Source organism: Abramis brama (genome assembly GCF_963993115.1).
Source record: "Abramis brama genome assembly, chromosome: 23".
In the NCBI taxonomy this organism is placed as follows: Eukaryota; Metazoa; Chordata; class Actinopteri; order Cypriniformes; family Leuciscidae; genus Abramis; species Abramis brama.
Genome location: NC_139985.1, coordinates 31,138,747 through 31,165,733, shown reverse-complemented (window position 1 = coordinate 31,165,733; position 26,987 = coordinate 31,138,747). Strand labels below are relative to the sequence as shown.

At 38.5% G+C, this 26,987-nt stretch overlaps 1 protein-coding gene across 1 annotated transcript in view; it reads left to right on the top strand.

Annotated features, from left to right (window-relative positions):
- iars1 (isoleucyl-tRNA synthetase 1) overlaps positions 1–26,987 on the top strand; it is a 157,503-nt gene that overhangs the window by 121,572 nt on the left and 8,944 nt on the right. Inside the window, exons 31-33 of the mRNA XM_084100950.1 lie at positions 19,914–20,039; positions 21,925–22,068; positions 22,269–22,421. Coding sequence (XP_083957076.1) covers positions 19,914–20,039; positions 21,925–22,068; positions 22,269–22,421 — 423 coding nt within the window. The remainder of the gene's footprint in view (positions 1–19,913; positions 20,040–21,924; positions 22,069–22,268; positions 22,422–26,987) is intronic.

Below are 26,987 nucleotides of genomic sequence, written 5' to 3'. Positions count from 1 at the left end.
CGTCTCTATTGTCCTGTGCTTTGGGTTTCAGCACCAAGTCCAAGACTATTCATTTACACACACAATGTAACACCAAATTTAGCATTTTAATCGACAGTACATTTTTTTGTTAACCTTTTATCATATGTCTTGGAGTATCACAATAATATATCATGAGTTCAGTATCGCGATATATATCGAATCGTGACATGAGGGTATCGTGACACCCCTACTCATTACTGGTGACTATACATATGAGGCTGTAATGTGTCCAAACTTGTCGTCTCAGGGTCATCTGGTCCCGTCGGATGAGATCACGGTGTACTACAGCAGTCAGCCGGCTGGGGAATACCTGGATCAAGTCATCCAAGCACACACAGACTTCATCTTGGCCACGACTAAAGCTCCTCTCAAGCCCTATCCAGTGGCCCAGAATGCCAGTGTGATCGTCCAGGAGAAAACTCAGGTACTGAACTCGAGAGATGTGCTCATTCTTCTTCTAATGCCCTGATACCAACATTTGATATATACTAGGTGATGTATCAGCCAATAATCGGTATCGTCCGATTAAAGCAATTATTTTCACTATTGGCCATCGGCAGAATGTTTAAAAACAGCCGATGATCAGGGCCGATTATATCCTAGTAAAGCAATGTGTAATATGACAAAATACCATACAATGCATAAAGTTTTTCTGCCTCTGTTGTTAAATATGGTCTTACATGCCTAAAGTTGACCAAATTAAATGTAATAATATTGGCTACCATTTTAGCATGCTTTTGAAATGACAGCTGAGAATCCAAAATTACTCCTCTAAGTATTTAAAATCAGGAACGACATTCAGCTTTTCTCCTTTAACAAATACATCAGGATGAGGAATCACTGTACATCTTTGTGAAAAGAACATTCAAACAGTTTTGCTTATATATTTATATGTAAATATGAATTACTTAACCAATCAATATTTGACCCCATGAATCACCCGTAGTTAAAGCTAGGGTTGCCAGGTCCGTGGTTTTCCCCTACATCAAAAATGAATTGTAATTATCTTACTTCTGATAAGAAACAAAGTCTCAGCTTTCAAATTGTTCATTATAATAATTGCTTTTATTGACCAATAGGGATTATTGGCCCATACATTGGTGCATCCCTAATCAGCCTGATTGATATTCAAAATGATAAGCAATGCTGCATTGTTCACAGTTTGTAAATCTGCAGTCTGAGTTGACGAATATGAACTATTGATTCCTGCTGATATTGATAATTAACTTACATGCGGCTTAGTGGACAGTCTCATGTAGTCCTTTCAGTGTGTTCAAGCGCAGCTTTTTAACCGAGATGCAGTGAACTTTCTTTAACTTTCGTCGCTTTATTTGACATCGACTTGGTGCGTCACGGCCTTTAAACGCAAAAGGAAATATTTTGAAAATTGTGTGTTTTTGTCCATGTTATTAAAGCCATTGAGATTTAAAACAACTCTATCTTTCATTGTATGGACAAAAAAAAAAAAAAAATTAAGACAATTGTTAGATATATTGTCGCACAGCTCTCTATATAAAGTTGGATATATAGTACATCCTACTTTATCTGCATGCATACAGTAGACTCAAGTAAATCAGTATTTACTGTATATAGATATACAAACTGCTTGATTGTTTATATCAGCGGTGTCAGTGACCGAGAGCCAGAGGCTTTAAGATACTATAAACATTAACATCATGATTTTCTGTAAAGCTGCTTTAAAACGGTGTATTGTAAAAAGGTTTATACAAATACATTTAATGTGACCTGACAATTTTCTAAATATCTTTTGTGTTTAACTAAAGAAATAGACAGGTTTGATGTAAATTATTTTTGGGTGAGTTATCCCTATAGCACATATAACACAGAAGTGCTGAAGAGCTGTGGTTTGACTAAGACATGAACATGTTATATAATGTTTGGGTAATGCTCATGTACGTAACGCTACAGCACTCACCATCGGGTCAGAACACTGAGCTCAAACAGCACATGTAGTCTTCAGCGCGCTAGACATGCTTGTGTCTCTGTGAACATGAATACGCTCTAGAACTCTTTATAGATCAAAAATGAATAAAGCATAATACATGAGATGATGCAGACGCAAGTAATAGAATAATAATAGGTTTGCATGAAACGGGAACATTTGCGTCACCACTAATAGAAATACACATGAAGACTGTCATGTACAGGAAGAGAAGAACTAATGAACTATTAATGGTGTATAAACTCACATTATCATCACGAGTCTATGCGCATATTTTCATTGCATTCCCAGAGTCTTTCTCCAAATGTTCCACAAAACAAACACATGGTGAACTGTGGAAGGAAATAATGATGAAATCAAATCAACACAAGAGATTATAAAACAATTCTGTTCTAAGTACATTTTTGTCGTGTAAACATGCCCTAAATTGAATGTAAAATGCGCCCATATTATTATTATTATTATTATTATTATTATTATTATTATTATTATTATTAATTATATTATTATAGTATATTAAAATTAGTGCTGTCAATCGACTAAAATCGACACATTTTTCTACTGTTAATCACACTTAACATTAGTTTTTAGTATTTTTTTTTAGCATAAACCATTTATTCAATCGCATATTGATAAGATATGGCAACATTTTAACCGCTTTACAGTGTTTTTTAAAACATACGTTTGTATTGTTATATACACCCAACAATACTTGCATTCAAAACTGTAACTGCATTTTCTCTCAAAGACTATATCGCCGTTACCGGTGCGTAATGAATCTTGGGATAGGCTTCGACAGATCCTCGTTCTGTCCTTCATGACGTGGAGAACAGTTTTATGCCGCATTCGAAGGAGCCTGGGAATTGGGACAGTCTTTGTCGTGTCTTTTTGACGCAGTCAGGCCCGGGGTGGGTAATCGGGAGAATCGGGAGAATTCCCGGTGGGCCGCTTCACTTTTGGGCCGGTCGAGGATTTTTTTATTTTTTTTACATTTGTCACGTTAGTTACATTAGGCTACACACGTTCCGCATTCTGACACCGCAGCGCGCAGCCTCTGCATGGGCTGTACCATGAGAGGGAGTTCTCCCCTCCCCTCCCATAGAGTTGGTTGGGTCCATAGCCCGTCTTTTCCAAAACGTTTTCTCAGGTAGGCTACCGCGGCACCACCGGCGCCTACCGATAGCTGGGCCGGCCCTATGGCGGCAAATCAATGACAAAATTAATGGAGCGCACAACTGATGCTTGGCGCGCGCAGTAAATGAAATTCGCGAGAGGATAACAGATCTACAAGCGAGGAAACAGGAATTCAAATTCTCATTCAAACCAAGCGGCAACATTCTAATCTGAAAAATGAAGCCTACCCGGAAGTGCGAAAAACTGCAATACATCAAAACTCCGCTAGAGGGAGGTCCCAAAAGGGTGCAAATGTCCACAGACCCCCATGTTAAAATGTCCGTTTTCACAGCATAAATTCATGTTTTTACAGGTTGGTCCCATGGACTTTTATTGTATTTTTTCGATAGGTTCCGAGTGCCTGACAACTGTGAGGGGGTGAATTTTTTTCTAACTCGTTAGTTTAGATCGTATTTAGATATAAAATGTATGACAAATTAGGGCGTGGTTAACTTTGATTGACAGCTTGATTGACAGCTGATAACGAGCATAGGCAGCGCCAAGGAGAATGACAACTTAAGAAGCGCCATTTTTTAACACAGTTGACATATAATACTACTGTTTCTGTATCATGAAATGTAGTTTTAAGAGTTTTTCAGGCGAGAATGTAGTTGTTTAAAGCTCAAATCTGTGGTTTATTTAAAGATTTATGATAATTTTATCCAGGTTGTGAGATCCAGCGATGACCGGGCGCTCGGCGCTCATGTACCCCGCCTGGAGCAGCCTTTCCTCGGCTAGTCCTTCTGGCGTTTGCCGCTGACTCTGGCGTCTCTGTAGTGGTTAAACATGAGATATAATTCGTCTTGTCTATATCTAACGGGAGATTTTTGGTTTCGTGAATCTATAATTTGTTCCCTGGCCAATCGTTTTGGCTGAGGGGAAGTTTCATAACTTTATAAGCTATTTAACTTTACCGTTGTATGATTAGACTAGAGCGCTGACTTTGTATGTTTGACTGAATTGTTTACTTTATTTGTATAGCTTCTTGTACCTTTTACTTATACTTTTATAATGGTTAATATTGATAAAAGTGAAATTTAACAAAAAGAGACTGGGTTGAGTTTTGTCATTTAAAATTTTAATACAACGAAGATGATCTGTAATGTTGTTTACTGCAACATCTGTTGTTTAGTACAAATGCACATATTGCCTGGACCATATTAAAATGTTTAATATTTTTATATTATATTTAAAACGAAAAGAGGCAGGTTTGTGTTTTATATTTCGTTTTGTTATAAATAGGCAAACGTTATATGCAGTGAATATAATCAATACGCGTTGCCTGAACCACATTTGTGTGGCTATAATGTTTAAGATTTCTTTAAATGAAAACGAAAAGAGTTAGTATGGTGTTTTATAACATATTTCGTTGCCTAAAATACACAGAGATAACCGGAGTAGCAGAGCGAGCTGAGTGACGCGCGCTGCGTCCTTTACCCATATATGGATTGGCCAGAAGGGGGGCGGGGTTAGGATTTCCCCTCTTCAGAAAGTCTATGGGTGACGTCACAGACGCTTTGTCCATATTTTTTACAGTCTATGATTCACACCCTGCGCGCGCATGACATCTCCTCTGCAGGCAATACAAGCCCTCGCGCGCGCATGATCATTCCCCACGCTCTTGATCTCCTGCTTTTACTCGCTCGAACACTTTTTTTTTAGGCAGTCAATGGGCGGGACTTACTGTTTTAACCCTCTGGGGACCAAGCTGTTTTTGGGGTCCTTGAGATGTTCTGACATGCCTTGACATTTGTGCTTTTTTCAGTTATTTATAAACATGTTAATGGCAAAGGTGTAAATTCACTCTATATAGCACAAACAGGGATACCATAATATGCGAGCAACGTGTATGTAGATGTTTGTATTTTTAAGAGAATAATGTTTATGCGTGGTTATTGGAAAAAATTAAAATGAAAGTTGCTGAATTAAGACCACAAAACACATATTAAATATGTGTCCACAAGACTTTTGACTAATGGATGTTGTCCCTTTGAGTTCTAGCTTCAAAATGATGTAAAAATAGTCTTGCTTTATCGTTCACAAAAAAAAATACATTGATTTAAATGGTGTAAAACAGGTTTTGCTTGGAAAGCCAATATGCGAGGGGGAGGAGTAGTTTACACCTTAGATTATGAATGTCCCACCCACTCTGCATAATTAGCCATTCACTCAGGTGTGAAACTGACTGAGCCACAATGCAAGGACAAAAGATGTATTTAGAAGAAGACTTATATTGACCATTTAAGATTTCGCTTACATCTCTCTTGTAAATATGTTTTGCTATTTTATTAAAAATGTTACAATTACAACAATAATTACAATTTCAACAATATTTCAAGTGTACTCTTTCTTTGTAAAAAAAAAAAGAAAAAAAAAGATTATAGGCCTACATTTTATCATATGTATTCATTAGTTTGAATATAGCCAACATTGGAACATCTAACATCTTAGTCTATGAATTTATTTTTGACAAAAATAGTATTTTTTTTGCAGTTTAATACGTTGCTTATACAAATACATTTTATTTCAACATATTCCAGTCGATTTTTACTCATCTCAGTAGGCTATAGCAAAGCAGTTTATTCTTTCACACACAGACGCGCGATTCATATTTAGGCTAAACAGTCTTTACAAATATGTCCCCTTCATTCATCTCACAGAAAGGCGAGTAATATTATAGAAATGCGATTCATCTTTTTGCGGTTTACATAGGCCTACACTAACGTTATTCCACACGTGAGAAAAGAAAACAGCCTACCTCACTCCTCAGCGGAATCTGCTCCTCATTTCAGGAGATATTGCTCCTCATCAGCACTGTTCTGAGGAATCTTTTCTCCATAAGGTAGGCTATAATGTCTCGCTCGCGAGGAGTCGCGACGCGCTTTGTTTACAGCTGATGTGGGCGTTTCACAGCTCTGAAATAGTTCTCAGAATTTGCGTTTGAATAGCACGCGCTCTCCGGGGAGTGGTCACATTACTGTGAATGAGCTCCTAATGAGCTCGACAGGAGTCGCTCTCTTTTTATACAGATTACAGAAGCTGAGAATATTTGTTTTTTATATAAATGACTTCATTTAAAAGATGCGATCTCAAGCTTTATGCCCGTGGGTCTGTTTGCCTGTTTGACTGAATTTTCGCGGAGTTATAGATCATTTTCGAACGCGTTTCAAATGGGAGTTTACTGACAGAGAGAAGGCAGAAATTGCATCATGTTAATTTTTCTTTATTTGTCAAAAAGCAAAACACTTTATTTTTATTGTGAGTATACAGAAAAAAAATAGAAACTGAACAGGATCGATTGATGTATTACACGAAAATGAAAGATCAAAATTAACAGAGCATTTAGTGTTTATTTTCATTGCTAAAAAAAAAAACGAGCAAAACGCGCGGGCGCGTTTGTGGTCCCCAGAGGGTTAATAACCTCAAATGTCATTAGGTATCACGTTTTTTTATTAAAAAAGCATTATTTTTGAATACAAATAAATCTGTAAACATTAAATATGCCTCTTTGTGGAAGAGTGGGATACATTTCAAATGCTTGCTTTCTTTCTTTCTTTCTGCTTTTGTTAATTTATCAACCTATCCTTGTGGAATAGTGGAACATTTTTTGTTAACTTCTCAGCTTAATTGAATTATTATTTAACCTTTACATTATTTGTTGAACCATGTTATTAATAAAAACTACACAATGGTAAGAGCTGAACTGTTGCTTCATTTATCCAATTTGGAAAAAGTGCTAATTTGGAATTCCACCATGGAAAAAGAGGGCCGGTCTTGGGCCTGAAACTCCGGGCTGAAAAGTGGCCCCACTCCGGCCCTGGACGCAGTCGTCCTTCGAAGGATGCGGTCTTCTGTTGTGTAACAGCATCTCTAGAGAGTAGGGGTTTAACAACATATCGTGTCACAATATATCGCAATACAAAAATGCATCAATGTATATCATGGATAGTTCACCCAAAATAAAAATGTGTGAGAACAAATTCAAGTTTTCAGAGTTTTAGTGTCAGAACTACACTAAACTACTATATAATGTTGAATATAATGTATAATAATGCAATGGGGGAATATGTGTGTGTCCTGATAATGCCAGATGTCTGATATTCCCAGTAAAAGTGTCCGACATTATTATAAATATATCTAGTCAGTGACAGTGAAAGCATATTCGTCTAAAATAATCCTGTGTTTTCAGCTTCAGAATCATGAATATTGTTATTCTGGCGTCTCTATTGTCCTGTGCTTTGGGTTTCAGCACCAAGTCCAAGACTATTCATTTACACACACAATGTAACACCAAATTTAGCATTTTAATCTACAGTAATTTTTTTTTTAAACCTTTTATCATATGTCTTGGAGTATCGCATTAATATCGTATCATGAGTTCAGTATCGCGATATGTATCGAATCGTGACATGAGGGTATCGTTACACCCCTACTAGAAAGGTGCTTTGGTGGGACTGGATCAGGGTTGATTTGTGTTTGTGTTTGTGTGTGTGTGTGTGTGTGTGTGTGTGTTGTATGACAGTTGAAAGGCTCGGATCTGGAGTTGACTATCGTGAGAGGATCTGGAGTCTCCAGAGTGTCTCTGAACTCTTCAGTCTGTGCTCACGTCAACCTGAGAGTCATGCTCAAGGACAAGCAGCAAGGTACTCCTCATCCATCACACAATCACACAATCACAACTGTACTCCTCATCCATCACACAATCACACAATCACAACTGTACTCCTCATCCATCACACAATCACAACTGTACTCCTCATCCATCACACAATCACACAATCACAACTGTACTCCTCATCCATCACACAATCACACAATCACAACTGTACTCCTCAGTCATCACACAATCACAACTGTACACCTCAGTCATCACACAATCACAACTGTACACCTCAGTCATCACACAATCACACAATCACAACTGTACACCTCAGTCATCACACAATCACAACTGTACACCTCAGTCATCAAACAATCACAACTGTACACCTCAGTCATCACACAATCACACAATCACAACTGTACACCTCAGTCATCAAACAATCACAACTGTACACCTCAGTCATCACACAATCACACAATCACAACTGTACTCCTCAGTCATCACACAATCACAACTGTACACCTCAGTCATCACAATCACAACTGTACACCTCAGTCATCACACAATCACACAATCACAACTGTACACCTCAGTCATCAAACAATCACAACTGTACTCCTCAGTCATCACACAATCACACAATCACAACTGTACACCTCAGTCATCAAACAATCACAACTGTACTCCTCAGTCATCACAATCACAACTGTACACCTCAGTCATCACACAATCACACAATCACAACTGTACACCTCAGTCATCACACAATCACAACTGTACACCTCAGTCATCACACAATCACAACTGTACACCTCAGTCATCACACAATCACAACTGTACTCCTCATTCATCACACAATCACACCTGTACACCTCAGTCATCACACAATCACAACTGTACACCTCAGTCATCACACAATCACAACTGTACTCCTCATTCAAGTCAAGTCAAGTTTATTTATATAGCGCTTTTCACAATACAGATTGTATCAAAGCAGCTTCACAGTATTAAATTAAAATAATACATCAATGCTTGTTTCTAGTGGAAAATGTCCACGTTTGTTAATGCTGATCAATAGTATTGTTGATTGATTAATTAAATTAAATATCCCAAATATCCCCAACTGAGCAAGCCAAAGGCAACAGTGGCAAGGAACCGAAAAACTCCATCAGGTGACCTAATGGAGAAAAAAAAACCTTGGGAGAACCCAGGCTCAGTCGGGGGCCAGTTCTCCTCTGGCGTTTTTATGAACTAGAGGTCGGATTTAACTATAAGATTAAAAGTATTATATGAATGCCTGGCTGAAGAGATGCGTCTTTAGTCTAGTTTTAAACTGGGAGAGCGAGTCTGAGCAGCGAACAGTATCAGGAAGACTATTCCAGAGTTTTGGAGCTAAATGTGAAAATGCTCTCCCTCCTTTGGTGGATCTGGATATCCTAGGTATGACCAAAAGCCTCGAATTTAGTGATCTTAAAGAGCGCGATGGATTATAGGGCGATAGAAGATCCGTTAAATAGACTGGAGCTAAGCCATTTAGGGCTTTATAAGTCAGTAGCAATACCTTGTAATTAATACGGAACTTTATAGGTAACCAATGTAGTGATGATAAAATCTGTGTTATATGATCATATTTTCTTGATCTAGTAAGAACTCTAGCGGCGGCATTTTGGACTAACTGTAGCTTGTTTATTGAGGATGCAGGACAACCGGCCAACAAAGCATTACAGTAATCTAGTCTCGAGGTCATGAATGCATGAACTAATTTTTCTGCATCAGAAACTGATAGCATGTTACGTAGCTTAGCAATGTTTCTAAGGTGGAAAAAGGCTGTTTTTGTAACATATGAAATATGATTTTCAAAAGACAGGTTGCAGTCTAGTATAACACCCAGGTCTTTTACTGTAGAGGATAAAGTAACAGGACATCCTACTATGTTAAAGTTGTAGTGTGAGAGGTTTTGTGGGCGGTTTTTTGAACCGATGATTAGTACCTCTGTCTTGTCTGGATTTAATAAAAGAAAATTGTGCGTCATCCAGTCTTTTATATCTTTAACACTCTGTCAAATTGGATAATTTAGCGTTTTCATCCGGCCGTGATGAAATATATATTTGAGTGTCATCAGCATAACAATGGAAACTAATTCCATGTTTCCTTATAATATTTCCAAGTGGCAGCATATATATTGAGAATAACAGAGGGCCTAACACAGATCCCTGCGGCACTCCATAGTTTACTGGAGTTATGATCGATTTTTCTCCATTTAAATAGACAAAATGATAGCGGTCAGATAGGTATGATCTAAACCAGCTTAATGCTTGTCCTTGAACACCAGTATAATTTTGTAGTCGATCTAAGAGTATTGTGTGATCTATAGTATCGAACGCAGCACTAAGATCAAGTAAAACTAGTATTGAGATGCAGCCTTGGTCAGAAGCTAAAAGTAAATCATTTGTGATTTTAACGAGCGCAGTTTCAGTGCTGTGATGCGGCCTGAATCCTGACTGAAACTTTTCATAGATGTCATTTTTTTTTGCAAGAAAGAGCCCAGTTGAGCGGACACAACTTTTTCTAGTATTTTAGACATAAAAGGTAGATTTGAAATGGGTCTATAATTTGCTAGATTATTATGATCTAATTGTGGTTTCTTAATGAGAGGTTTTATAACTGCCAGTTTAAATGTTCTTGGAACATGACCTAAAGATAAAGATGAGTTAATAATATTGAGGAGAGGCTCTTCCAATACAGGTAACACTTCTTTCAGTAGTTTAGTGGGTATAGGATCTAATAAACATGTTGTTGTTTTAGATGAAGTGATAAGTTTATTTAACTCTTTTTGTTCTATAGTTGTAAAGCACTGTAATTGTTCTTGCGGGGTGATAATTGAGGCTGAATTATAAGGCGCGATTGAGGATTGAACGTTTACAATTGTGGTTCTGATGCTTTCTATTTTCTCAGTGAAGAAGTTCATGAAATCATTACTACTAAACTGTAACGGGATATTTTGTTCGTGTGACTTCTGTTTATTTGTTAGTCTAGCCACGGTGTTAAATAAAAACCTAGGATTGTTTTGGTTGTTTTCTATTAGTTTGCGGAGGTGCTCAGCCCTGGCCGCTTTTAGGGCCTTTTTATAACGTGACATACTGTCTTTCCATGCGATTCTAAAGACCATTCATCACAATCACAACTGTACTCCTCATTCATCACAATCACAACTGTACTCCTCAGTCATCACAATCACAACTGTACTCCTCAGTCATCACAATCACAACTGTACACCTCATTCATCACACAATCACAACTGTACTCCTCATTCATCACAATCACAACTGTACACCTCAGTCATCACACAATCACAACTGTACTCCTCAGTCATCACACAATCACAACTGTACACCTCAGTCATCACACAATCACAACTGTACTCCTCAGTCATCACACAATCACAACTGTACTCCTCATTCATCACAATCACAACTGTACACCTCAGTCATCACACAATCACAACTGTACTCCTCATTCATCACAATCACAACTGTACACCTCATTCATCACACAATCACAACTGTACTCCTCATTCATCACAATCACAACTGTACACCTCAGTCATCACACAATCACAACTGTACTCCTCAGTCATCACACAATCACAACTGTACACCTCAGTCATCACACAATCACAACTGTACTCCTCAGTCATCACACAATCACAACTGTACTCCTCATTCATCACAATCACAACTGTACACCTCAGTCATCACACAATCACAACTGTACTCCTCATTCATCACAATCACAACTGTACACCTCAGTCATCACACAATCACAACTGTACTCCTCAGTCATCACACAATCACAACTGTACACCTCAGTCATCACACAATCACAACTGTACTCCTCAGTCATCACACAATCACAACTGTACTCCTCAGTCATCACAATCACAACTGTACACCTCAGTCATCACACAATCACAACTGTACACCTCAGTCATCACACAATCACAATCACAACTGTACTCCTCAGTCATCACACAATCACAATCACAACTGTACTCCTCAGTCATCACACAATCACAACTGTACACCTCATCCATCACACAATCACAATCACAACTGTACACCTCAGTCATCACACAATCACAATCACAACTGTACTCCTCAGTCATCACACAATCACAACTGTACACCTCATCATCACACAATCACAACTGTACACCTCAGTCATCACACAATCACAACTGTACACCTCAGTCATCACACAATCACACAATCACAACTGTACACCTCAGTCATCACACAATCACAACTGTACACCTCAGTCATCACACAATCACACAATCACAACTGTACTCCTCAGTCATCAAACAATCACAACTGTACACCTCAGTCATCACACAATCACAACTGTACTCCTCAGTCATCACACAATCACAACTGTACACCTCAGTCATCACACAATCACACAATCACAACTGTACACCTCAGTCATCACACAATCACAACTGTACACCTCAGTCATCACACAATCACACAATCACAACTGTACTCCTCATTCATCACAATCACAACTGTACTCCTCAGTCATCACAATCACAACTGTACTCCTCAGTCATCACAATCACAACTGTACACCTCAGTCATCACACAATCACAACTGTACACCTCAGTCATCACACAATCACAACTGTACACCTCAGTCATCACACAATCACACAATCACAACTGTACACCTCAGTCATCAAACAATCACAACTGTACACCTCAGTCATCACACAATCACAACTGTACACCTCAGTCATCAAACAATCACAACTGTACACCTCAGTCATCACACAATCACAACTGTACACCTCAGTCATCACACAATCACACAATCACAACTGTACTCCTCAGTCATCACACAATCACAACTGTACACCTCATTCATCACAATCACAACTGTACTCCTCATTCATCACAATCACAACTGTACACCTCAGTCATCACACAATCACAACTGTACTCCTCAGTCATCACACAATCACAACTGTACTCCTCAGTCATCACACAATCACAACTGTACTCCTCATTCATCACACAATCACAACTGTACACCTCATTCATCACAATCACAACTGTACACCTCAGTCATCACACAATCACAACTGTACTCCTCATTCATCACACAATCACAACTGTACTCCTCAGTCATCACACAATCACAACTGTACTCCTCATTCATCACACAATCACAACTGTACACCTCAGTCATCACACAATCACAACTGTACTCCTCAGTCATCACACAATCACAACTGTACTCCTCAGTCATCACACAATCACAACTGTACACCTCAGTCATCACAATCACAACTGTACTCCTCAGTCATCACAATCACAACTGTACTCCTCAGTCATCACACAATCACAACTGTACACCTCAGTCATCACAATCACAACTGTACACCTCAGTCATCACAATCACAACTGTACTCCTCAGTCATCACACAATCACAACTGTACTCCTCAGTCATCACACAATCACAACTGTACTCCTCAGTCATCACACAATCACAACTGTACACCTCAGTCATCACACAATCACACAATCACAACTGTACACCTCAGTCATCACACAATCACAACTGTACTCCTCATTCATCACAATCACAACTGTACTCCTCAGTCATCACAATCACAACTGTACTCCTCAGTCATCACAATCACAACTGTACACCTCAGTCATCACACAATCACAACTGTACACCTCAGTCATCACACAATCACAACTGTACTCCTCAGTCATCACACAATCACAACTGTACACCTCAGTCATCACACAATCACACAATCACAACTGTACACCTCAGTCATCACACAATCACAACTGTACTCCTCATTCATCACAATCACAACTGTACTCCTCATTCATCACAATCACAACTGTACTCCTCAGTCATCACAATCACAACTGTACACCTCAGTCATCACACAATCACAACTGTACTCCTCAGTCATCACACAATCACAACTGTACACCTCAGTCATCACACAATCACACAATCACAACTGTACACCTCAGTCATCACACAATGACAACTGTACTCCTCATTCATCACACAATCACAACTGTACACCTCATTCATCACAATCACAACTGTACACCTCAGTCATCACACAATCACAACTGTACACCTCATTCATCACAATCACAACTGTACACCTCAGTCATCACAATCACAACTGTACACCTCAGTCATCACACAATCACAACTGTACACCTCATTCATCACAATCACAACTGTACTCCTCATTCATCACACAATCACAACTGTACTCCTCATTCATCACACAATCACAACTGTACACCTCATTCATCACAATCACAACTGTACACCTCATTCATCACAATCACAACTGTACACCTCAGTCATCACACAATCACAACTGTACACCTCATTCATCACAATCACAACTGTACTCCTCATTCATCACACAATCACAACTGTACTCCTCATTCATCACACAATCACAACTGTACACCTCATTCATCACAATCACAACTGTACACCTCAGTCATCACACAATCACAACTGTACTCCTCATTCATCACACAATCACAACTGTACTCCTCAGTCATCACACAATCACAACTGTACACCTCATTCATCACAATCACAACTGTACACCTCATTCATCACAATCACAACTGTACACCTCAGTCATCACACAATCACAACTGTACTCCTCATTCATCACAATCACAACTGTACACCTCATTCATCACACAATCACAACTGTACACCTCATTCATCACAATCACAACTGTACACCTCAGTCATCACACAATCACAACTGTACTCCTCATTCATCACACAATCACAACTGTACTCCTCAGTCATCACACAATCACAACTGTACACCTCATTCATCACAATCACAACTGTACACCTCATTCATCACACAATCACAACTGTACTCCTCAGTCATCACACAATCACAACTGTACACCTCATTCATCACAATCACAACTGTACTCCTCATTCATCACACAATCACAACTGTACTCCTCAGTCATCACACAATCACAACTGTACACCTCATTCATCACAATCACAACTGTACTCCTCAGTCATCACACAATCACAACTGTACACCTCATTCATCACAATCACAACTGTACACCTCAGTCATCACACAATCACAACTGTACTCCTCATTCATCACACAATCACAACTGTACTCCTCAGTCATCACACAATCACAACTGTACTCCTCATTCATCACACAATCACAACTGTACACCTCATTCATCACAATCACAACTGTACACCTCATTCATCACACAATCACAACTGTACTCCTCAGTCATCACACAATCACAACTGTACTCCTCATTCATCACACAATCACAACTGTACACCTCATTCATCACAATCACAACTGTACACCTCATTCATCACAATCACAACTGTACACCTCAGTCATCACACAATCACAACTGTACTCCTCATTCATCACACAATCACAACTGTACTCCTCAGTCATCACACAATCACAACTGTACTCCTCATTCATCACACAATCACAACTGTACACCTCATTCATCACAATCACAACTGTACACCTCATTCATCACACAATCACAACTGTACTCCTCAGTCATCACACAATCACAACTGTACTCCTCATTCATCACACAATCACAACTGTACACCTCATTCATCACAATCACAACTGTACACCTCATTCATCACAATCACAACTGTACACCTCAGTCATCACACAATCACAACTGTACTCCTCATTCATCACAATCACAACTGTACACCTCATTCATCACAATCACAACTGTACACCTCATTCATCACACAATCACAACTGTACTCCTCATCCATCACACAATCACACAATCACAACTGTACACCTCAGTCATCACACAATCACAACTGTACTCCTCATCCATCACACAATCACACAATCACAACTGTACTCCTCATTCATCACACAATCACAACTGTACTCCTCATTCATCACAATCACAACTGTACACCTCAGTCATCACACAATCACAACTGTACACCTCATTCATCACAATCACAACTGTACACCTCAGTCATCACACAATCACAACTGTACTCCTCAGTCATCACACAATCACAACTGTACACCTCATTCATCACAATCACAACTGTACACCTCAGTCATCACACAATCACAACTGTACACCTCAGTCATCACACAATCACAACTGTACTCCTCATTCATCACAATCACAACTGTACACCTCATTCATCACAATCACAACTGTACACCTCAGTCATCACACAATCACAACTGTACACCTCAGTCATCACACAATCACACAATCACAACTGTACACCTCAGTCATCACACAATCACAACTGTACTCCTCATTCATCACAATCACAACTGTACTCCTCAGTCATCACAATCACAACTGTACACCTCAGTCATCACACAATCACAACTGTACACCTCAGTCATCACACAATCACAACTGTACACCTCAGTCATCACACAATCACACAATCACAACTGTACACCTCAGTCATCACACAATCACAACTGTACTCCTCATTCATCACACAATCACAACTGTACTCCTCAGTCATCACACAATCACAACTGTACACCTCAGTCATCACACAATCACACAATCACAACTGTACACCTCAGTCATCACACAATCACAACTGTACTCCTCATTCATCACAATCACAACTGTACTCCTCATTCATCACAATCACAACTGTACTCCTCAGTCATCACAATCACAACTGTACACCTCAGTCATCACACAATCACAACTGTACACCTCAGTCATCACACAATCACAACTGTACACCTCAGTCATCACACAATCACACAATCACAACTGTACACCTCAGTCATCAAACAATCACAACTGTACACCTCAGTCATCACACAATCACACAATCACAACTGTACACCTCAGTCATCAAACAATCACAACTGTACACCTCAGTCATCACACAATCACACAATCACAACTGTACTCCTCAGTCATCACACAATCACAACTGTACACCTCATTCATCACAATCACAACTGTACTCCTCAGTCATCACACAATCACAACTGTACTCCTCAGTCATCACACAATCACAACTGTACTCCTCATTCATCACACAATCACAACTGTACACCTCATTCATCACAATCACAACTGTACTCCTCAGTCATCACAATCACAACTGTACTCCTCAGTCATCACACAATCACAACTGTACACCTCAGTCATCACACAATCACAACTGTACTCCTCATTCATCACACAATCACAACTGTACACCTCATTCATCACAATCACAACTGTACACCTCAGTCATCACACAATCACAACTGTACTCCTCAGTCATCACACAATCACAACTGTACACCTCAGTCATCACACAATCACAACTGTACTCCTCAGTCATCACACAATCACAACTGTACTCCTCATTCATCACAATCACAACTGTACTCCTCAGTCATCACAATCACAACTGTACTCCTCAGTCATCACAATCACAACTGTACTCCTCATTCATCACAATCACAACTGTACTCCTCATTCATCACAATCACAACTGTACTCCTCAGTCATCACAATCACAACTGTACTCCTCAGTCATCACACAATCACAACTGTACACCTCAGTCATCACACAATCACAACTGTACTCCTCATTCATCACACAATCACAACTGTACACCTCATTCATCACACAATCACAACTGTACACCTCAGTCATCACACAATCACAACTGTACTCCTCATTCATCACACAATCACAACTGTACACCTCAGTCATCACACAATCACAACTGTACACCTCATTCATCACACAATCACAACTGTACACCTCAGTCATCACACAATCACAACTGTACTCCTCATTCATCACACAATCACAACTGTACACCTCAGTCATCACACAATCACAACTGTACTCCTCATTCATCACACAATCACAACTGTACACCTCATTCATCACACAATCACAACTGTACAACTCATTCATCACACAATCACAACTGTACACCTCATTCATCACAATCACAACTGTACACCTCAGTCATCACACAATCACAACTGTACTCCTCAGTCATCACACAATCACAACTGTACACCTCAGTCATCACACAATCACAACTGTACTCCTCATTCATCACACAATCACAACTGTACACCTCATTCATCACACAATCACAACTGTACACCTCAGTCATCACACAATCACAACTGTACTCCTCATTCATCACACAATCACAACTGTACACCTCAGTCATCACACAATCACAACTGTACACCTCATTCATCACACAATCACAACTGTACACCTCAGTCATCACACAATCACAACTGTACTCCTCATTCATCACACAATCACAACTGTACACCTCAGTCATCACACAATCACAACTGTACACCTCATTCATCACACAATCACAACTGTACACCTCAGTCATCACACAATCACAACTGTACACCTCATTCATCACACAATCACAACTGTACACCTCATTCATCACACAATCACAACTGTACACCTCAGTCATCACACAATCACAACTGTACTCCTCATTCATCACACAATCACAACTGTACACCTCATTCATCACACAATCACAACTGTACACCTCAGTCATCACACAATCACAACTGTACTCCTCATTCATCACACAATCACAACTGTACACCTCAGTCATCACACAATCACAACTGTACTCCTCATTCATCACACAATCACAACTGTACACCTCAGTCATCACACAATCACAACTGTACACCTCATTCATCACACAATCACAACTGTACACCTCATTCATCACACAATCACAACTGTACACCTCATTCATCACACAATCACAACTGTACACCTCAGTCATCACACAATCACAACTGTACTCCTCATTCATCACACAATCACAACTGTACTCCTCAGTCATCACACAATCACAACTGTACACCTCAGTCATCACACAATCACAACTGTACTCCTCATTCATCACACAATCACAACTGTACACCTCAGTCATCACACAATCACAACTGTACTCCTCAGTCATCACACAATCACAACTGTACTCCTCATTCATCACACAATCACAACTGTACACCTCATTCATCACAATCACAACTGTACTCCTCAGTCATCACACAATCACAACTGTACTCCTCATTCATCACACAATCACAACTGTACTCCTCAGTCATCACACAATCACAACTGTACTCCTCATTCATCACACAATCACAACTGTACTCCTCAGTCATCACAATCACAACTGTACTCCTCATTCATCACACAATCACAACTGTACACCACATCCATCACACAATCACACAATCACAACTGTACTCCTCAGTCATCACACAATCACAACTGTACACCTCATCCATCACACAATCACAACTGTACAATCAAGTATTCCACAGAGCCGTGTAATAAATACCGGTATTTTCCGGTTTTTGTACCGTGTTTGCTTGTCTCTCTGAGCCGTGTTTACTCTCGATCCGTTCACGTGTTTCTCTTCCATTCCAGTGTTTCCCACACATAGACTAATTCGTGGCGGTAAACAAAACAAAACTATGATGAAATGTTTTCTGTGTTGACAAATCTTGTGCGATGTCCTAAACTGCCGGGATAATCACACAACGTGTACAAGTCCGCTAATGACACGTCCGATTCGCGAACTAATGACTCCTTTGAACCGATTCAACCAGAACAATCTTTTAGTTTACTGTTTGCGGTAAATGCAGTTGGGTTGTCGAGGTCAAAACTCTAAATAAGATGTGAATCAATAAACTTACTATAAATAATGTTATGTCATTTTTACTCTTACACTGAATATTTGGATTTTGTGAAGGTGTGAATCATTTTTGATTAATATTTAATATAATAAAGTTCTGTGTAAAAGATTATTAACGGAGATTAATAATCCCCCCCCCCGCCACAAATTGATTTATGCATTCTATATCCATTTATAAAAAGAAAAGAAAAGAAAAAGTAGGCCTACATGCGTTAGATTAAACTGGGAATGGTCGTCGCACTTGAATTTTAACTGCTTCTATTGTTCTCATTTGTAAGTTGCTTTGGATAAAAGCGTCTGCTAAATGAATGAATGTAAATGTGTCTCTCAGAGGGAGTAGTTCTGCTGGAGAATCCCAAGGGCGACGGGATCCTGGACCTGGAGCGGCTGAAGACGGTGTGTGTCAGTGTGTTCGGACTCAACAGTGCGCCTGTGGCCATATTCGACGGGAAGACAGGTGAGATCACACACAGATTCAGAGAACTGGTACTATAAGAATGAAAGATTGTTATTTTGGTATCACTTTACAATAAGGTTCATTAGTTAACATTAGTTAATGTATTAACTAACATGAACTAACCATGAGCAATACATTTGTTACTGTATTTATTAATCTGTGTTAATGTTAGTTAATAAAAATCCAGCTGTTCATTGTTTGTTCATGTTATTTCACAGTGCATTAACTAATGTTAACAAAAACAACCTTTGATTATAATAACGTATTAGTACATGTTGAAATTAACATTAACAAAGATTAATAAATGTTGTATAAGTGCAGTTCATTATTAGTTCATGTTAACTAATGTATTTATTTTTTAGTGTTGACTTGTTAGTGAGGTTCTGGTAATTTTGACTTCCCTGCTTCGTAGATGTACTGTATATTAGGGCTGCTCCCTAATAGCTGACTAACCGTTAGTCGACTAGAAGAGGCGTTTACAAAATGTTATTAGAAAAAAAACTCCACAGGAAGTGGCAAAATCTGTAATGGACAGATCGTTAACGGCAGGAAATCCACACATTCGCCCGTCATTTATCGACCTCAAATATGGCTCATCACTTGAAACGTGTAAGTAGTAGCAACTTTACTAGTCCGCTCGCAGTAACGCTAACCTAGAGAAATGTGTGCTATTATCAGGCGCATAAGTGTTTGTGTGGAGAGCATGACATACAGGCACCGGCGCGATCTCTTGAGTTTAACTTAAAATACTCCCTCATTTTTGGTCATTCAGATGAGTAATGCCAACTTTAAAGGCTCTACTTTTATTTCTGTAAACTCACAATAACAACAAAACGCTGTGCTTGTGTAAAATAGTGTTGCTTTCTACCGTCTCGGTCTCAGTGAACTTGAGCACATCACATAAATGAACCGAAACTCGGCGTATACTTGCCTCACAGACATGAGAAATATATCTATAGAAAGCTTGAAATGTCTACATTTGAATGGGCAGATTCCAATGGAAAATAAATATTCTCAGAATCCGTATGAAACGTCCACTACTGCGGAGATGACAAGTCAGCATCGTTGATTTAATCTCTGCAGCCGAAAACACAGAAAACATTATCAATAAATTATTTAAATGTTTAGACGGTCTCCTTCAGTTTTTTTCACGACACATTCATAATCATTACGCTTTCCAGTGCAGGCTTTATTTGTGTGCTGATTAGGCTATATGTATTTTATATAGGCAATTAAAGGCGCATTATTATGATGTATGCTTTATTAATATAAACGTGCAAATAGTCAACTAATGACTTAAATGAATGACTACTAGTCGACTAGAAAATTCTTTAGTCGAGGGCAGCCCTACTGTATAGTCAAACCCAAATCTATTCAGACTCCTTCAACATTTCTCACATTATCACAGTTTATTCGCTATAGTTTAGAAAATGCTAATAAAATATGAGCAGAACTCAGAGTTATGAAATCAGTGGATATTTCAGTGGTTTTGTCCGTCCTTCTGTTAGACTGTCTCACACATGAATTATGTTGAATATCTGTCAGCTGTTAAATTTAACTACACAATTAGATAATACCAGTTTAGCTCAACCAAGCAAAACATTCTCAGGTCAAAGTGTCTGAATTTTTTGTCCCAAATTTTTACTGGTCGTCCACTGTATGAAGAATTTTTGGGTATAATATGTCAGTTATTTTATTTTGCCATCCTCACTTACATAAATGAACTATAGTGTCCTGCACACACTAGTGATCTGGTGGTGTCTGAATAATTTTTGGTTTGACTGTATATAAGGAAAACAGTTGAAACTCTTACTGAATGACTTCATCCTCTGAAGGTGCTAGAAGCCCATTTGTGTTCAGTCAGGTGTGTGTTTGTCTCTTCCAGCGCTGCGTGCCGACGCTGATCTGATGTCTCTGAGCGGGAAGACGCTGACGGTGACCTCGGGTTCGAGTCCTACTGATTTGAGCAGCTCAGACTCTCTTCTGTGTCCATACGTCAACCTGAAGCTCATGAACGCCAGTCCAGCGGGTGAGCTTCACTCTTCACTCAAGACACGCACTGAAAAACATTAAAAATCGTATTGATCACAAACTTTTGAACGGCAGTGTACATCTTTCACAAAGACAATCCCATGATGCATTTTAATAAGCTCAGAGAAAAATTCATCCAATATGAAATGTTGAATTTGTGTGTTATTGGTGTGTGTGTGTGTGTGTTTTGTCCTGCAGAGTGTCAGAAGGGAGATGTGGCCACACTGCTTTTAATGAACCCAGCGGGTAAAAACCCTTTACTTTACCCTGATCTGCTGCGTGAAACTGCCAAAGTCTTCGGCCTGAGAGGAAGGAGACTGATGCTGTACGTGAATGAAGAGCTTACAGAAGGTGAGGAACACGTGATAACACATGATAACAGCCTTCACTCAGTCTGTACTCCACATGTATAGATATGAGGATTAAATCTCCCACACGTTCATTTCACTGAACGCTTTAAAACACTATACTGATATTCAACACCAGTGAAGTTTTATTTGATGATGCCACAGCAAAAACACACTCCTTTACTTAGAAAGTGAAATATTAATATAAATCCTAGCGAAACTGACCGCTGTTACTAAAATGAGACTCCAAAAAAGGGCTTGATTTCATCCATCAGGATTAATGTCAGCAAGAAAGTCGTTTCATGCATCGATTCAAGTAAACATGAAAAAAAGATACGAATGAAGTCATCAGTGTATCTGACAGCAGCATCCATCATTAAAACATTCATATATTAGGATACAGAAGTCTTCACATACTGTATGCAATAGACCTGCACGATTCTGGATAAACTGAGATCATGATTCTGAATAGACAACCAAACAGAATAACGTAATTTACTGTAAGTTTGGACAAAATGTTAGTTGCTGCAGTCTACTTAAAAAATATTTTTTTCATTTGAATTCATTTGTTTGAAACATTGGTTCGAATGAATGATTCAATGACTCACTCATAAAGACTTGGCTTGTTTCATTACTGGATGAATCAGTGTTTTTGAATGAATGTCTTGTACTGAGGTAGTGATCAAAATAGAGCAAATCACCTTCTGAAAATAATTTGACTCTTCAAATAAAGACTGTATTAATTACATTGTTACACCAGTAGGTGGCGACAAAGATAAAGGTCTTAAAAAAACGTTTTGTTATTGAATCATTTGTTTAAGATAATTCGACCAAAAATGCTGATTCATCCAGTAATGAAACAAGTAAAGTCTTTATGAGTGAGTCATTGAATCATTCATTCAAGAGATTCGGTCAAAAACGCTGATTCATCCAGTAATGAAACAAGTGAAGTCTTTATGAGTGAGTCATTGAATCATTATTTCAAGAGATTCAGTCAAAAACGCTGATTCATCCAGTAATGAAACAAGTCTTTAGTGAGTCATTGAATCATTCATTCAAGAGATTCAGTCAAAAACGCTGATTCATCCAGTAATGGAACAAGTGAAGTCTTTATGAGTGAGTCATTGAATCATTCATTCAAGAGATTCGTTCAAAAACACTGATTCATCCAGTAATGAAACAAGTCTTTAGTGAGTCATTGAATCATTCATTCAGGAGATTCGTTCAAAAACGCTGATTCATCCAGTAATGAAACAAGTCTTTAGTGAGTCATTGAATCATTCATTCAAGAGATTCGGTCAAAAACGCTGATTCATCCAGTAATGAAACAAGTGAAGTGATTATGAGTGAGTCATTGAATAAGAATAATTTATTCAAGAGATTCATTCAAAAGTGCGGATTCATCCAGTAATGAAACATAAAATGTTTTCGTCAAAAATGACCGAAGAGCACAAGAGGTTTAAACAGACACAACACGTCTTTTCAAAAGCATAAATAATTGATTTTTAATTAAACAGTAAACTGAGATATATATATATAATATTTTGCACTACAAGCCACACAAGTAAACTAATAATAATAATAATTAAAGCTGCAAGCAGCATTTATCGGGGTTCAAGCTATTAAGGCCTTTGAGGGTTTTTAAGCACAATAGCATCAAAAGTTATCAAGTTTTATTTAGCAAGCATTTAACCACTGACATAATAGATGGAAAACACCATTTACAGCCAATACAGGCAATGTACCATAGGAAATATATGGTTTTAAAGGTTTTTAACAGTTATAGCGCCAACTATGGTCCGATCTCCATGAAATTTTGCATGCTTGTTAATGATGTTATATCACATAAGTTCACCAATTTTTGTGAAGTTCTGAGTTTTTATTTAGGATTTATAGGCTTTTTAATGTATTTTGCCACGCCCATTTTATAAATGGCCCTATTACAGCCAGGCAAATGCAAAAGTTCAACTTTTTTTTGATAATTATTGATCTAGAGAGTCCAGAGAATTGTCCTGGACTGGTTTGGTTCCGATCGGGCGAAAAACCAGGGACTAGTTCGCAAAAGTAGGTTTTTAACATGTTCGCGAATATTTAATGAACGGTTTGATTGACAGCAATGGTTCTAGAGGCAAAATTGTTCAGCATGAGCAGATCTATCAAATGATATGCATTTTGTGACAATATGTGTAACACCACGTGATTACAGAGCCATAAAACTCGTTAGCGCCAACTAGTGGCCGATTTCTTTCAAAATTCTTACAGACCTCTAGGGCCATGAGACAAACATGCCCATCGAGTTTCGTTCCGATCGGCCTCCGTTAACCTTGTCTAATAGGTGCTCAACTTTATTGGCCAATGGCGGCCATGTTTTTTGAGATACACCAATGTCCTCATAGACATACATGGCACCTTGGACCAAGACACTGCATACCAATTTTCAAGTCAATCGGACTAACGGTCAGGTGGTTATAGCCTGTTTTATGTTATTTTCATGTTATAGCGCCACCATGTGGCCAATCGCCGCGATTTTTTTACTGTGACCTCATAGTGACCTCTTACACGCGTGTACCGAGTTTGAGGTATTTTGATTATACCTCATTGAGTTCCGGAGTTATAGCCGTTTTAGTAAAATAGGCTCCTCCCACAACATACATTTTGGCGCCCCTTAGCGACCGTGAATCGAAATTTCAACTTTTTTTCGATAATTATTGATATTCAAACTCCAGAGAACATTTCTGCACTGGTTTGGTTCCGATCGGGCGAAAAACCTAGGACTAGTTAGCCATTTTGTCCGCCTTGAGCCAAGGATTCCAACGATATAAGACACCTGACCCTGGGACAAACGGTCTAAGAGTTATGAGCGATTTTGAACTTTTGGTTGCTGTAGCGCCACCTATGGGCCAATCGGGGTCATACTCTGATAGGTTGTCCCCAAATTGAGGCCTACCATCTGGCCAGGTTTCAAGTCTCTAGGCCTTACGGTTTGTCCTGCACGATGCGTTTTACGAATCCTTACAATTACAATAGGGTTTCAGCATTTCATGCTTGAACCCCTAATAATAAGTGTTTATCAGTGAATTGTCTACTACACAACAGTATTTCTCTGCTGGTAAATGGAATGCAATTCCAAATATAATATGAGCTCCAAAATTACTGAAAGAAGATGAACAAACATGAAGATAATATAATATACAGCAATATTTGGTGAAAATATCTTAATAGATAATACATAATGAAATCAATAATTAAATATTTAAGAAAAAATACTAAAAGGATATAAAGTGCTATAAAGTCAATTCCATTGCAATTGTACTTCCCAACGTTCTAATCTGAATTACAGTCCTTTTCCATTTTCCATTTGTTGAGGGTTGGTTTACTGGCTCACACACACTTATTCCACCCAAGGACAACCTTCACTGTTGCTCTCCAGACCTTCACTTGAGCAGTCAATAATCACAACCCAGTGACTGTGTGCCGGGTTACAGCGCCGCTCTAGTGCGGGACGTGCTTCACCTTCAGATTAGGGTTGAGCAGGAGAGACGAGGTCAAGGTCGATCTGTTCACCTCGAGTTATCAGGCAATTCTGCATAACCGTACAGTTGTCAGGATATAAGAAGTGATGTTACACAGAGTGAGAAGATGCTCACACTTTATTAAATATTAACATGCAACAGTGATTATGGTTTCACTGTGTTTGAAAAATGGTTCTGCAGGTCCTTTTGAATTTCCCTGACCTTTCTAGTCAGTTGTGATTAGTGAATAAAAAGCACTTACATTTAGAGAGATTTATGAATTTATTGAGTGAAATTAGAAAGGGATGCACCGATATGAATATTTTGGCTGATACCGATACCCGATAATTCTTTATATTTGAAAGCCGATAACTGATATTTTGGCTGATAAATCTCAATCAAAATTTATATATAATTTTTGAGAAACTGACTACAAAAACAAAAGTCATCTGAAGTGTCTCAGCTGAATGAAATAATCCATTATTTATCAGCTTTAATATATACAGTAGGTAGTCAACCAGAATGCCTATTACCGCTGCGCTAGCTGCAAAAATAAACCAGTCGCATTTCAAAGTCGTTCACGAAATGACCGCCAGGTGGCGCTAAGAGACATTTTGCAAAACAGTTGCAATTGCTGCATTTTGAAACGCGAGTGGGGCTAATGTCAATTAACAGTAGCTTATTTCCAAATAAACCTACAACAAACATGAAAAATAAAAAAAAGAGCTATTGACATTTGCTGTACAATAATAAAACAACCTAATGTTTGGTGCAGTTGAAACTGCATGTTATAGTAATAATTTTATTATTAAATAAAGAAAGAAAATTTGGTTAATGTTGTTTAAACAAACAATACATACATATAGACTATTATTTGAACGAACAGTGAACTATTATATATCTGTTTGTAGGCTATCTGTTTATTTAAAAAAAAACGCACAGCGTATTGTAAAAAAAAAACTTTTGTTCATTATTTCAACAAGAATGAGACTGATTAAATATAAAAATAAACAAACAAAACAGAATAGAACAAACTTATAGAACAAAAAACAAAACAA